The sequence below is a fragment of the Dendronephthya gigantea genome, unplaced genomic scaffold (genome assembly GCF_004324835.1).
Source record: "Dendronephthya gigantea isolate DGI-Jeju-01 unplaced genomic scaffold, DenGig_1.0 000041F, whole genome shotgun sequence".
In the NCBI taxonomy this organism is placed as follows: Eukaryota; Metazoa; Cnidaria; class Anthozoa; order Malacalcyonacea; family Nephtheidae; genus Dendronephthya; species Dendronephthya gigantea.
This window is the reverse complement of record NW_021163051.1, coordinates 782,984-798,580: the sequence shown is the minus strand read 5'-3', so window position 1 is coordinate 798,580 and position 15,597 is coordinate 782,984. Positions and strand designations below refer to the sequence as shown.

Sequence of the window (15,597 nt, the reverse complement as noted above, 5' to 3'; positions counted from 1 at the left end):
TTTGACTGGGCATTGCTTTCATTTATTGAAATCAGGGTAGCGAGCGAAGTTCTAACCCGATCTGATGCTATCTTGCTAATTGCTATCATAAACTGTAGCTATGTCCAACAACCAACCATCAAAAAGAAAAAAGTCTGGAGCTGAATTCAGAAAAGCAAAGAAAGCTAGGCAGCATGAGAATAAGCAACTTGGCGCCTTTATGCTAAAGTACTTCCAATCCGAAGATGAAAAGCGTGACAGTAAAGAAAAACCTGTCCAGGAAAAAAAGGGTGGATGTAATGAGGGTGAAACGCCTGGAACCTCAGAAAGCTGTCAAAGCTTGATCTTTCAAGTCAAACAAGGATCCGGAGTGGAATTACCAGAATCTGAAATTACAAATTTGGATGTGATTAATCAACATGAAGTAGCTGAGCAAGGCAAGGAAACTCAATAAATCGTAGTTAATAAAGAACTCAGCAAGATACATGATGTCGAGGAGACATTGCAAGAACAAGATATTGTCGAGGAACCAAGCCACTGTCAAGTTCTGATACACAAGGAATTTCTGTCGAATCCAAATATCGTTGTTGACAAAATCAGTGGAACATTTGATCCTGTATCATTCGTTGGCTTAAACTTAAGCACAGAAGAGAAAGAGAAATTAAAAAAAATGGAGCCTTGCCAGCCAAATCAGCAGATATTGAAGTCGAGAACGAAGCAATTTGGAGAGCGTTCCAGGTACTGTTCATAGCAAGTATTTTCTCATGATGATGACACAAGACGAAAATGGATTTTCTATTCATTGAGCATGGATAGCCTATTTTGTATACCTTTCCTTCTGTTTACTGATGCATTGTCATTTGGTGAGTTAGCACACACAAATCAAGGAAACGCTTTCACCTTTGCCGTATTTTCCAACTGGAAGAAACAGCACAGCATTGTGAAAAACCACAAGATGTTGGCAGCTCATGCAAATGCTAAAGTTGTAGAGGTGCTTTTCTTGCAAGGGAAAACCATGGCTTCACGCTTGGAACAACAAGGAAAAGACGAAGCAGTTCGAAGGAAGGTGGCAGTTACTAGTAACCAGAATATAATGACGCGGGTTGTAGATACAATAATCCTCCTTGGAAAGCAAGGACTTGCATATAGAGGCCATCGAGAATCACTCATCAAGCAAAGTGTTAAACGTTGGAAACATTTTGAAGGTGTTGAAGTTCCTGTCTCCATACGATGTTACTACCCGTGACCATCTTGAAAAAGTGCATGAAGCAACGGCAGAGGTCGGAAAACGTAGAGGAACCAACGCAACCAAAAAGAAGGGTCCTGGCTTGAAACTCACATTTCTTAGTGACAAGACACAAAACAACGTAATTGATGTAATCGGAAAGGAGATCACTTGTGAGATAGTAAAGAGAATACAGAAGTGCAAAGCTTGGGCATTGATAGCTGATACCACGCCTGACGTTAGCCACCATGAACAGCTTAGCATTTGTGTCAGAATAGTTGATCGCGTTGGTTATTGTTCAAAGCATTTGTTATGTTGCCAACGATCACCTGGTGCAACTGCACAACAGCTCTACGACACCATTGTAGATGCATTCAAGTCTCGAGGGGTTATCTTTGATAAAATAGTTGTGCAGACGTATGATGGGGCTTCAAATATGAGTGGTTGTTATAACGGGCTGCAAGCAATCTTTAGAGATGAAATTGGTAGTCATGTAATATACACTCATTGCTATGCTCACACTCTCAACTTGGTCTTATCGAGCTGTGCTGTTACTGCCATTAACGTTATCTCTTTGTTCGGTGCAGAAAATGTACACCATTCAGTAAATCTGAAAAATCCACTCAATGTTTGAAATCTGTTCAGAAGCTCAAAGTCCTTTCGTTGAAACGCATCAATAAAGTCCGTTAGAATTCTTGTGAGTTCAGCCTGAAAGTTTTTCTTTTACGATACGATTGCATTATGAAAGTTCTTGAGGACGTTGTCGCAGAAACTCCATTTTCGAGCACGCAGAGAGGAACTGCCGAGGGACTTATTGAATCTTTCAGAAAAAAGCAAATTATGGCAACAGCTTATCTTTTTCGGATGGTGATAACCATAACTTCAACTGAGCATCCTAACAAAGAGTCTGATGTTGTGCTTGCCATCAAATAATTTACGTGCACATATGGATGCATTGGCTGCAAAAATGAAATCAATTTCAACAACAGATTCGATTGAGCGCAACGGTTTAAACTGGGTGGCCTTTGGCATTCGGGCCCGTGCGCGGGTTAAAACAACGTGTGATGTGAGAAACATAGAAAAAACGTTAGAGAGAGAGAGAGCGAGAATTGTGCATTGTTTTGTAGTTTTGTCTTATTAAATCTTATCAAACATAGCCTTTTGAGAGAGTATTAGTGTAATGGCACGGATTCGGTACACAATAACATAGCAATAGCCTGTCCAACATGTTCCACTATTTTCCTCAGAGCATGCAGAACTTAAAAACCAATGTATGATACTTCTAAGTGACAACCAGTGGTTCCAAGCCTACACCACTGTAAGTATTATTTAGTTGTCCCAGAAAAGATCTATCTCGGTTATATCTTTATGTTTCAGTGTGCAAATATACCTATACAACATGGCCGCCACTATACCATGACCTCATTAGGAAGCCATATACACATAGTATAAATGCTATTATTATATATATTATATGGACGTTATAGATGTTATGCACGTTATAGACGTTGTGGACGTTATAGACGTTATAGATGTTATGGACGTTATAGACGTTATGGAAGTTATAGACTGACGTTATAGACTGACATTATAGACGTTTTAGACATTATAGACGTTATGCACGTTATAGACGTTATGCACGTTATAGACTTTATAGACCTTGTGGACGTTATGCACGTTATAGACGTTATGCACGTTATAGACTTTATAGACGTTGTGGACGTTATGCACGTTATAGACGTTGTGGACGTTATAGACGTTATGGACGTTATAGACGTTATGCATGTTATGCACGTTATGGACATTATAGACGTTATGGACGTTATGGATGTCATAGACGTTATGGACGTTATAGATGTTATGGACGTTATAGATGTTATGGACGTTATGCAAGTTATAGACGTTGTGGACGTTATAGACGTTATGGACGTTATAGACGTTATGGACGTTATGCACGTTATAGACGTTGTGGACGTTATGGACGTTATCGACATTATGGACGTTATGGACATTATAGACCTTATAGACATTATGGACGTTATAGACGTTATAGACATTATGGACGTTATAGACATTATGGACGTTATAGACGTTATGGACGTTATAGATGTTATGCACGTTATAGATGTTTGGTTTATTATGCATGCTTCATGGTGAAAAAGTTAAATGACACGATCGCCATTTCAATCTTCCAGTTTGTTGTACAGATTGTCGTTTAGTAGTCCAGACAGTCCTAATAGAGTCTTTGTGTAGTTACAATCTTCTTGGGAGAGAAATTATTTTATTCGTGAGCGGAATGTGATGTGATGGCGATGATGCACACAGGATGGCTTTTGCTGTTGATGTAAGTACTGTATCGAAAGAAGTTTTTATTTATGACCCAAATTCTTAAATACATTTTCAAGTAGCAGACGTTTCCTATATTAAAAAATTCAACAAACCAGAACTGTGTTAGAAATTTCTCTTGCCTGCAGGGTTAACATATTTCAGTCTCCTTTAGGTATTTGATACAGTTTCATGAAAAATCTCCGCTTGCAATCGAGCTAACAGAAGGAATGAAGAATGTACTTAAAAGAGCCACTGAGGAATATGAAAGAGTTTAAGCTTGATAAGTAAAGGAGCGTAGTAGACCTTGGACCATTCACCCTCCAGCGCCATCATGGAATATGTTTTGGTAATAAGCAAGATACATCTCAAGTCTATATTAGTTACCCTTACATGCTTTGGGACCCGCTCATCCAATATGAGGCAATTTTTAAACGAGATCAGCTAAATTGCCCCTTATGCTTAGCGGATGGTTTCAGCGGCAATCTCCTCAGTCGCCTTGGTGAATGGTATAATGCACGTTTGCCAAGATTGAATCCCAGGGTCTTATTTGATACTAGTACGTGTGTGTTATTGGTGAATTCCGTGTATGGATGTGCACATGGCCACCACATCCCAGCAAGCAAGCCACATATTTTGGACAGATTAATTGCAAAAGGAATACACATCCCATTTTTTTTAACACACAGAAACGGTTTTATGTACAATTTAGTTATTCTTATTGAAGACTTAATTGACTCTGGGTTAAGTTTTGAGCAAGTTGGAAACCTGATCAAGATGCAGTACAAGAGTACATATGACCAATCTTCCAAAAATTTCTGGAGAATGATGCGAGAATGCAAACAATGTGCAGCTAAAGCCGATGGTAATGAAGTTTCGTTCCCAGATTGGAATGATTCAAGTTTTCCATTCCCTGGAAATGATATTCTAATTGACATTTTTTTGAAACGCTTCTTCCGAGATGAACAAATATATGTAAATAGCATGAGCAATTTGAAAGCTGAAATGATTTCATGCGATCACACATTCAAAAGTGCTTGCAACATCGGTTACAAGAGAGCTGAGGATGGGTCTTGGGTTAATCAATACAACTCTATATTTTGTATTCTTAATGAATATGGGCAGATCATCAACTGGCAATTTACAAAGTCTGAAAGTTTTAATGAAGTGAAGGAGATGTTTCTTGATGTCAAGCGACGGACTGCAGAAAAGGGATTAAAATATATTTGTATTGATAATTGCTGCAAGTGGGCTACAATTCTTAAGGGAATCTTTCCAGACACTCAAGTTAAACAAGATTTATTTCATGCCGTTCAGATATTTGTGACAACATTGAAAAAAGAAATCTAGTTCATCGTAACATTGCATCAGACTTCGGAAAAGTTTTTCGTGACCCCCAAGATATAGGTGACGCCCGTAGAATGCCAACTCCATGTAAACAAGTCCTATTATCTAATTTAAATTCGTTTATAGACAAATGGCAGGATAGTGAGAGCAACAGAGTAAAAGTTCTCAATGCTGACTGTATGTCAACACTTTCCAATATTCGTGGGCATATCGAAAATATTGTCTCAGCAACATACCAGCAAGATTTTCAACTTCGGTTAATGAGCGCCTTCATAAAGATATGAAGAAAATACTTTGCAAAAATCTCATGAGTACACAGTTAGCTTACGCAAAGTTTTCGCGATATTTGATTCGGTCATTTCTCTATCTGCCAAGGAGGAGAAAGATGCTTTTGAGGGAACCACAACTTGTTTACGAGCTTCTGATCACGATGTCACTTTTGGAATTAGGTCAAAAGATAGAGAAGATGCCAAAATACCTTCTGTTAGCGACCAATTGTCTAAAATGCGATATACTTTGGATGACTTGACACCTTTGATACTGGATGGTATCGTGAACTCCATACAAATATCAGACGAAGAGGCTCAAAGGAGTGAGGATCATGCATATTCAACGGGGAAAATAAATAACATTTACGTACATATATTGTTATATTCTCTCTCTATATTTAGAGTTGTTTTACTTATGAAGAGTTTATGGTCTTCCAAAGAACAAAATATCATTAAAATCCCGTTTATGTTTTACCACAACTCCAATACAAAAGATAAAGTTTCAATTCTGGAATCGTCTACGTCAATGATAAGTAATGAAAAAACACTAACAAATATTGCTCATTCATTGGGATTTACCATATTACCGATAGCTGGCGATGGAAATTGTTTCTTTGGAGCTGTAGCATTTCAGTTAATCCAAATCCTTGGGTCGGTGTCAACTGTTCTTAACCATATTTCTTCACTCGGAATAACACAAGAACAAAGTGCAGAAGATGTTACTAATGTCTTACGGCAGTTGACAGTTGACGAAATTGTTGGAAATGTGGCAGAATATAGTTCATTTTTTAGAGATATTGATTTGTTATTGGAATGTAAAAGATTTAGAAACGAGGGCGAGTTTGCAGGACAATTGGGAGATGCAGTGCCTTTAGCGATGACTAACGTCCTTCAGATCCCAATTGTTATTTTAACAACAGTCCACAATATGCCCTTCCTGTCTTTAGCTCCTCGTAAGAATGTTCATCACGATGTGGTCATCTATATATGTTATACACAAGAAGGTCCTGGACATTATGATGCACTTGTTGCATCGCAACAATCTTTGCCTAATACAGAGGAAGAAGTATTTAGTGCAACAACTGAAGGTAATTCAAGACTTTCTTATTAGTTTATATGGCATATAGTACCGGAACTAATGTTGATGAGAAAAAAACTTAGCATTCGCTCACTTGCATTAGATTCAACGCATTAACGTTTGACGCCTAGAATTATCCTATGTCATAAAACAGAGCAAAAACTTACAAGAAGGCTCCTAGTAATAAAGTTAAGTCACCTGTGTATCATGAGATATATGCCTTATAGTAGACCGTGAGATACTGGAAAATACACAATGACCTTCACCATATACTCACTAGTGAAAATATATAGGGATGCAGTAGCTTGTTTTTTATATAAAAGCAAAAAATATGGGCATGCCCAATCGTAAGATGTTGTTAAAAAAGATTTTGGGGCTTTGTAATTTTTTGAGATAAGTCTATAGCAGCATGCTTGTGTACACATTAGGGACCTAAATTTCCTAGCGATAAATGGTATTCGAAGTTCGTGAAAAACACTAAAATCGAGCACCTAGTCCAGTTTATGTATATTATGGATTATTGTACATTTTGTAGAACATAGTGGAGATAGTAAAAAACGTGTGACCGGATGTCGCTGTGGTCTTAAGTCACGAAAAGAACAAACGATAAGAATTAAACGAGCGTACAAAGCATCGAAAAGATGCAAATGTATGAAAACAGGAGAATCTTGTTGTAAATTATGCAATTGTGACAGTAAATGTGGAGGGAAAACCTGTGGTGGCAATAGTCGAAAGAATATAAAAGGCAGAAAAGGAAGAAAGCGATCTTTTCATATAATGCAGAAAACAACGAAAAAATGAACATCTAAAGAGTTCATGATGTCTAAAAAAGAACAAATTAATTCTGGTAAATTGAATATACTTGAGTACGTGGTGGTTTGTGCAATTCTATTGGTTTTGGAATCTATTCATGGTGATACTGTAAGTAATACAGACATAAAGAAGTGCTATGACGAAGTAGTAGGCTTTAACGAAGTACAGGCTATATCGCTGCCGCTAACAAGGAGATCCGAAAATACGTTGGTCAATGGGATTAAAATGGCACGTGCCATTAGGAAATATGCACTAAATATAATGGAAGCTTATAGGATGCACTGTTTATCGCGCACCAGCTAGTGAGCATGCGAAATTGCTATCAGAATATACATTGTTGTGTTATAGTTAGCACTTGTAGCTCATTTTGTAATCTAACTCTATAGTATCATATATGTCACGTTAATTTCTTATCCATATTCTCAAATCGCTGGAGATAATTTAATGCAAGATAAGTTAATGCAAGCCAAAACATTTGCCATTTATTTGGAATGTTTAATAAAATGTCAGTGTTTATAAAGGACGTTCAGGTTAGAATATATGGAAAGAAGCTATCATAGTTTTATACTAGTATCCATTTATATCTGTTTGTATATGGCTTGTTAAAATAGCTAAATAACATTTGTTCATTTTATATTTGTAATTATGTAAATTAACGTAATCTTTTCAGGGTTTGTTTTTTTATTTTGGACATCATACATCAACGTGTACGTCGTTCGCAGTAAATGATGCTGCGAAAACCGGCAATTGATGACAAATAGTACTTGCATGCTTACCGTAGACTGCTCGTGTGCCAAATAGTAAAACGAACTAACGAAAAAGTAGATTAACCAATTAAGCTGGTTCGCTGTTGTAGTGCAACTGTGCAAGTTACAATATGGTCGCACGGTAACAGTCACTTATTGAAAGTTCTCGTAGACAAAGAGTCAAATATTTTTACCGCACAAATGACGCATTGTATCAGGACGGGATATTTTTTATTTCAACTGATTCTATAATAACAAATGATATATGGTAACAAGTTAACGGCAATCAAGTGATTGATTCGACGCAACTCTGATTTAAAGATTTTTAATGTAACTTGAAAAGTTAGCTACTATTCATGACCCAACGTTTCGACACTCCTGTCTATAGTGTCTTTACTACAGTTCACCCCTGATGAAGACACTAGGCAGGAGTGTGGAAACGTTATTTTTACTTAATTAAACGTTTAAGACATTTAAAAACATTTAAATTTCTTACATTTAAAAAATCTGTAAAGCAGAGCTGCGTTATCAATGTCGAACAAATGACACCTTCAAACAGCTTTCACTTCAAGTACTGATTTTTGCGGTTCGTTACTAGATATCATTATACTATATTGTATATATACTATAATGTAACTTAGCCCGCTGCGAGACGATGAAAGTTTTGACGCGTGGAGAGTTTCTATGAGAGTTTCTACGCAAATTTTTGAATTTTAATGCCTTTAATCTCTCACGACCGGTCAACGCAAAGTAAATCTGAGATTTGGACTGGTTCATATGACTCTCATCCTCGTTTGATCGGGCCCTAACAAAAATCGTGATTTAACTCATTCCCGTCCGGTCGAAATGTAGCTATTTTCTGTGGCGCTGTTCAAACGCGAATATCTTTTAAACTATACATCGCACAGAAACGAAAATAGTATATTTTGAAAGAGCAGTGTTTCCGCTTTCAAGTTGGTATCCATTTCATTTCTTTAGCGATCTTGGTTAATAATTAACCAAAGGTTTTGCGTTAAATTTTGCGAGAAAATTATGTCGCAATTATGAATATACGCATTCAAATTTCAAGTGTGTCGAAAATTTTATGACAGCAGCATAAACAAGCAACTCTCGTCTACCATTAGCCGAAGTTTCGTTTGTATAGCCTTTATAGACATATTTCTACAGCATTTTTAAAACTAGCGTGCAGTAGGGTAAAATTCAGATTTTTCGCACGCGCTAGAGATATATTATTGCAAAAGGTTTTATTTTATTCCTGCGATATATTATCCGAACTTTTTACTGAATTTCTAACATTTCTTAGTCTCCTAGAAGAGTTCTGCGCCTAAATAGGCTGGCCAAACCAATAAAATAACACTCAAATCACAGTTTGAAAAGCGGCAAGTCAAATGTTTATTTCTACACATTTGTAACAATCGAGAGATTTTTCGCACACGCGAGCGAAATATTTTTGCGAAAGGTTCCTTTCATTCCTGCGGCATATTATCCGAACTTTTTACGAAATTTCTAACACTTCTTAGTCTCCTTGAAGAGTTCTGCGCCTAAAAAAGCTTGTAATACCAATAAAAAACACTCAAATCGCAGTTTGAAAAGCGGAAAATCAAATGTTTATTTATACACTTTGTCACAATCAAGAGATTTTTCGCACGAGCAAGAGAAATATTATTGCGGCCGGCGAAAGGGATTTGTTTCATTCCTTTGGCATATTATCCACACTTTTACCGAATTTCTAACATATTTTAGTCTCCTTGAAGAGTTCTGCACCTAAATAAGCTTGTAAAACCAATAAAATAACACTCAAATCACAGTTTGAAAAGCGGAAGTTCGAATGTTTATACACTTAGTCAAAATAAAAATACTACATACACACTTAGAGAGTTCACACATATAAAATGTCTTTTATTTTATGGACATTTACTATATTCATATGCTTAGGTAATCAGTACACATTATAGTTTATATAAAAAACTAATGTATGCTAAGGCATTACTCATCAGCACAATTGGAATATGTGATGAAACATTACCTTGGCCAAATTTATCTTGAACCACAATAGGCTAAGCTGTAACTCAACTTAGGTATCATCATGGCCCAACCCAACCTAATTACATGTTTTTCTTATTTTATTATTCGTTTTTATTTTACTACATGAAAATTACTCAACAAACTCTACTACAGGTACTTACTATAAGATAATCATATGATAATTTTTTTTTTATTTTTTTATTTTTTTCATTTTATTTCATTTTCAAATCTTTACATCGAAAAGAAGAAACTTGCATGCAAAAAAAATTATCTATACATATCATAAGCCGCACTATGCCATTTACGAAAACAATTTAGTTCAGCAGAAATGTGTAAATACCTATTATTGCACTGTGGAGCAGTACAATAGGTACTTACACGTTTCTGTCCGCGCCCCTCCTTATAACATACAAAACAATGCTTTCTAACATCAGACTCAACCCCAGGCAAATGGTCTGTTATAAAATCAGTTGCCTTCACAGTGCATTTAGTACTGGAATATACAGGGGGGTTGTCATAGTCTGCTAATTTACAAAGTTGCCTTACAATAGCCTGTCTATAATCAATAATAGTATAGCCTTGCTTACGCTGTAACTCCTCAATATCCCCATGCTCTGCCCGATACCTCTGGAAAAGTATAAAACTATTAACAATTGCCATATCTACAAGATGATAAAATAAAATTTTCCACCACCTATAACATTTCCTACGAATATTGTGGCATGCAAGAAGCTGATCAGACCTGTCTATGGCATTCATGTACTGGTTGTACCTATGTATGGCCTTAGGCTGGGGGACATCTATCTTAGCAAATTTCTGGTCCACCATTGCCCTTCTCTTAGCTACCACATGGTCATTGGCTGAGTCAATAGTAGTCAACACTGAAACAGGCTTGTTGTCAACCCATTGCAGTGCCAACACTTCTGACTCCCTAACCCACCGTACCCCTCCACGCTTCTGGGTCTTGGCCCAGGCTTTTACGTCTTTTAGACACTGTGGGAATCCTACCCTATTTATTCTGACTGTGCCCGTGGAAGGAGTACCATGCAAGAATAAATCCCTAACTAATTGGTGGGAAGTGTAAAAGTTATCAAAATAAACATGGTAACCCTGATCAAAATACTTATCTAAAAGGCGGATCACCACATCATACCCCAAACCATGCTCAGAAGAATCTTTAGCCTTCTTCCCTGTATATATCTCAAAATTACAAGTATAGCCATTAGAACTATCAGCAGCAACCCACAATTTTATTCCCCACTCAATTGGCTTATCCTTCATGAACTGCCTAATCCCTGACCTATTCCTAGATTTCACCATGCGCTCATCTACAGCAATATTCTGAGAAGGCTGGTACAGTTGTTCACATCTCTCTCTCTAAAAGACTGAACAAAAGACTCTACCTTACGCAGTTTATTGCTGGGGTCTTCGATGACAGGGTCCACCACATGCAGAAATGCCATAAGGGACTTATACCTCAGTCGAGAAATTATTTCTCTTGCCCACAGACCATGATATAAGGTCTTTATACTCCAGTAGTTTTCAATGTCACCGTCGACCTTTACCAATCCTGCATACACTAAAAAGGCAATCAACCTCTCGATCTCCTCAAGGTTGGTGGGCGTCCAAACCCCTTCCTTATTCGTGTAAGAGGATGGTTTCTCAGTGATTTTGATGTGGGCATAAGAATTGGTATGGGTGACCACCTCCTGAAGCATTTCCCTTGTGAAAAAGAGTCGAAAGAACTCAATCTCACGGTGCATGCCTCTGGTGAAAGCTTGCTCAAGTTGGATCCCGACAGGTCGGCAAGGGCTAAAATCTGGCAGAGCATTCCTAGTGTCAGGATCATCAAATCCCTCATGCACTATAGGACCTATTGTGGTTTGAGACAGGGAGCTTTCACCTTGGGTCCTAGTGGGTCCCCTCCTTGCCTCCCCCCTTCCTCTGGCCCTCCCTCTCCCTCTACCCTTCCCTCTACCCTTAGACCTCTTTCTAACAGGGGGCAGTGGTTCCCAAGAATCATCTGAACCAGTACTTCCCTGATTATTCAACACAGCAGCTGAAGCAGGATCATTATCTTCATCACTAAAATTGAAAAGATTCATTAGATATATAGAACTTTCATCATGCCGCTTGAAATTACAATCGGAATACACTGAATATGTGTCCACAAGGAAAGTGTAAAAATAGTTCGTAACAAACACGTGGGCGCAGAACTCATTCTACTTCGTGCGATATTCGGATCCTTCACGCCTGAAATGCTATAACTTTTCACCAACAATATAATAAATACAGTCGATATTGTTCAATTCGATGTAAAAATACTATTTCAACCGATAAAAGATTCGATATAGGGGCCTACTAGTGGCGCAACCATGCGAATGATGCATGCGCTGCCATGACAACAGCAAAACATCGCGAAGGAAATGTCTAAAAATAATCAAAATACTTGCCTTGAGGCTCCAGAAATAACTCCCATCTCCAGATTCAAATAGGCTTCTTCGTCCGAAGACATTCCGTTGTCACTGGAGTCATCAGCTCCCATAAGAGAGTCAAAAACGTCATCGACATTAGCAGCGCTCGTAGAAGCCATCTTCGCAGTGTGACAATACAACGGAAAATGAATACAGCGCCCGTGCGCAAAATATAAAACTCAGGAAATATGCCATAAAAGGCTTGTTTTTCTATCTAAGCCAATGAAAATCCGTCACTAGGGCAACCAAATGCTCCGGAAGTGATTTCTGCAGTCCTTTTCCCGGTAGCTCGAGCACCGACGGAGATTTTCCCAGCCGAACGTAGCCGAACACTTTCCGACAGCAAGAATCGACATTTGAAGTATAGATTTATATCATAATTCCGCGAGACTGCTTCGGAAGATAGAATACAATATGGCGATTCTTTTGGTGTATTTTGTATGGTTTTGCATTGAATAAAAGCGAAGATTTGAGCGCTTGAGCATTGGTGGTGCGACAGCAAAATTTACAATTCCTCATTTGCATAAATTTGACCTTGTAAATCGTTTTACGGTAAAAAAATCGCTCTAAATATAGTAAAACAATAATAAAACTGCATGATCATATAGTATTTTTTAAGCGCAAAATTTTGGTGGTATTTTTGTCTCTGAAATGCAAATACTCGCGGAGATATTAACGTCCTAAATTAAACCGTATTACTATACCAATCCGTTTTGTCCATGAATGAGAAACAATATAAACAAAAAGAATAGTGTACTGTCCACTAAAAAACAGCATCGCAAAAAATGAGAAAAAACAAAATTGGCGTTTACTGTATATTTAAACAATTTGATGCCATTGTGGGATGCTAGGTAATTAAATATTTTTAAAATACCGGCAACTCAATGAACTCAATATTTATTCATTGGTGTCTGGTGCCAAGTGAAGCGGGGAGTTTTGTGTCCTCAAGACGCTGTCTATCAGTGTCACACACGACCGGACAATAATGAGTAAATAACAGAAATAATTGATGGACATAAAACAAGAACACAACAACGTAAACGTCTGTAGCCTTTGATTTCGATCAAAAATTAATGGCCTCTATAATACAGGACGTCACGATGTAGATCATGTACGCGTCTCAACGGGAGGCGCTACAGGAGCTACAGCAGTTTAGAGGTTTCGCGCTCGCCATTTACCAGACACTGCTTCATTTTTTGAAAGGGAATCGTGTAAACTGGAAATCTCGCGGCTGGAATAAGAGCAATTAGTTTGTACTTGCTTTCCTGATGCCATAGGCATTGTATCAATTGACGTCTTGTTTTCCAAACGCAAGCGTTTTTGGGCTACGTCCTTCTCTAAAGAAACACACTCCTCATCATCATCACATCATCAAATTAGTAAAATTGTAGACTGGGTTTTTAACACAGTTGGAAAGGCTGGTTTACATGCATTTACATATTAAACAGAGCATCGGGCTGGCTCAGCCAGTTCTAATTACTAGATTTCATAAAGTCATGTTCCATGTGACATGATAAAATACTAGCCATCACTGTTAGTAAAAGCATATATTAATTAATTTATTACAATTATTTCTATATACCAGAAAAAAGCCTGTTTGAGTTTAATGATTGAGTTTAACAATTAAAATAACAAGATAACAATATCAATGATGAAGTTATATTAAATAGTAGGTACATGCATTTGATAATTGTGTATAAATTCACAATTTTTAATAAACCCAGCTGCTAATTCTCTGCAGAATTGTGCATATTAAAATTGCATATATGAAGCACTATTCAACTATATGTACCTGTTGTTCTGTTTTCCCGGAACACACAGATACCAACAATTCCCCAACATATTGAAAGATGTCTTCTTGACTATCTTGTGCATCAGCACTACTGCTTTCCTCTTCAGTTGATGAACTATGTGAAACTTCAGTCTTGCCTCTTCTCTTTGCCTCAACAATTCAACCAGATAGCATTATTTAGCATTATGTAAAGATAGAATATGCTGATTATGACTGAGTACATTTCTTTAGTAAAAAACGGCATATAAAAACCTTGGATTTAAAGAACCTTTTAGTCTAGAATTAACATTTTTAAACTACCATCATCTAAGAACCTATTTAGACTAAAAGTTTCTTGTTTTTCCTTGGGAACCTCTGCAGCTTTTCATTTATTAGCTTACGCTTATTTTGAGCTTTCCAAGCATGCAATGACGTCACAAATATCAAAGATGGCGGATTTCTTATTGGAGAATCATTTTGTTGTCAAACATTGTATTTTGACTATGTTGACCAAGTTCTCTATTTTCAAGGCGAGGTGTTCTCTGGTCTTGAGGACTTTCTCTTTAAAAAAGTTACCTTGTTTAGAACCATTCTTTGATTGGCAAAATAGTCAACAAGTTTTCCCACAGTAGAAGCCACTTCTTTTGTTGACTGCTAGGGGGATATAAAAATTATCACCCATCTCTTCACTGTTATCTTCTAGAAGTAGGTGGAGGGTGTGGAAAAGTACATGCACCACTGCACAAAGTCTAAAAAATAAAATTTACAGTATCTATCATCATGTAGTTCCTACACAGCTGTTTAATGGTATGCATGAAGAGCCATGGGCTGGCCTGCTGTAAAACATTACTATAAATTATCATACATATTGATTTTATAGTTCTTAGAAGCACTGCATACAAGTTGGTTGTTATGATACCTTGACAGAGCTGAACGGATAGTATTGTTAAATTTTTAAAAATCAATTTGATAAAAAATGATGATAAAATTTTGCAAAACTTAAAAATTAACTATCCAGTGGATAAAACATGCAGCTTTCGCAAATCCCATATTTTTGGCCTAACATATGAATGTTATCAGCCCTGTGAACTCAGGCTCTTTTGCTTTATCAGGCCAGTTCACTTCTGTGATATTTTTCATGTGTGCTAGCCTGTTGTAATATCCTAGCTAATTGACTCTCAGCTGTCGGGTTAATGGTTACAAACAGAAACATGAAATTGAAAACAGCAAAGAAAATATGAAGAAATCTGGTGTTGAACAGTGTTGCATAATATCACATGATTTTGGATTACACCTGTTTTCATAACTATGCAACCTTTAGCTGCACTGTCAAAAACATTCACATCAATAGTCAAGTTTTAGGGCATTAATTAAAAATATATACTTTAGTAAAGCTTACTTAATTGGCATCTGATTCTACATTCTCATACATTATCTTGTACTGTAATTAAATATTGCTTAATAATTGTTTGCCATTTGGCCTGCAATATAATGACCTTTTATACAATTTCTCACTCACTCCTGTTGATCTGTCGTACTGTATGT

The 15,597-nt window shown here is 37.1% G+C and overlaps 1 protein-coding gene across 1 annotated transcript; it reads left to right on the top strand.

The window, feature by feature from the left end:
- The first annotated feature begins 2,678 nt into the window (after positions 1–2,678).
- Positions 2,679–3,361, top strand: LOC114526770. Its single transcript, XM_028548295.1, has 2 exons — positions 2,679–2,747; positions 2,786–3,361. Exons 1-2 carry the CDS (start codon positions 2,679–2,681, stop codon positions 3,359–3,361), a joined length of 645 nt encoding a protein of 214 aa, XP_028404096.1.
- The last annotated feature ends 12,236 nt before the right edge of the window (positions 3,362–15,597 follow it).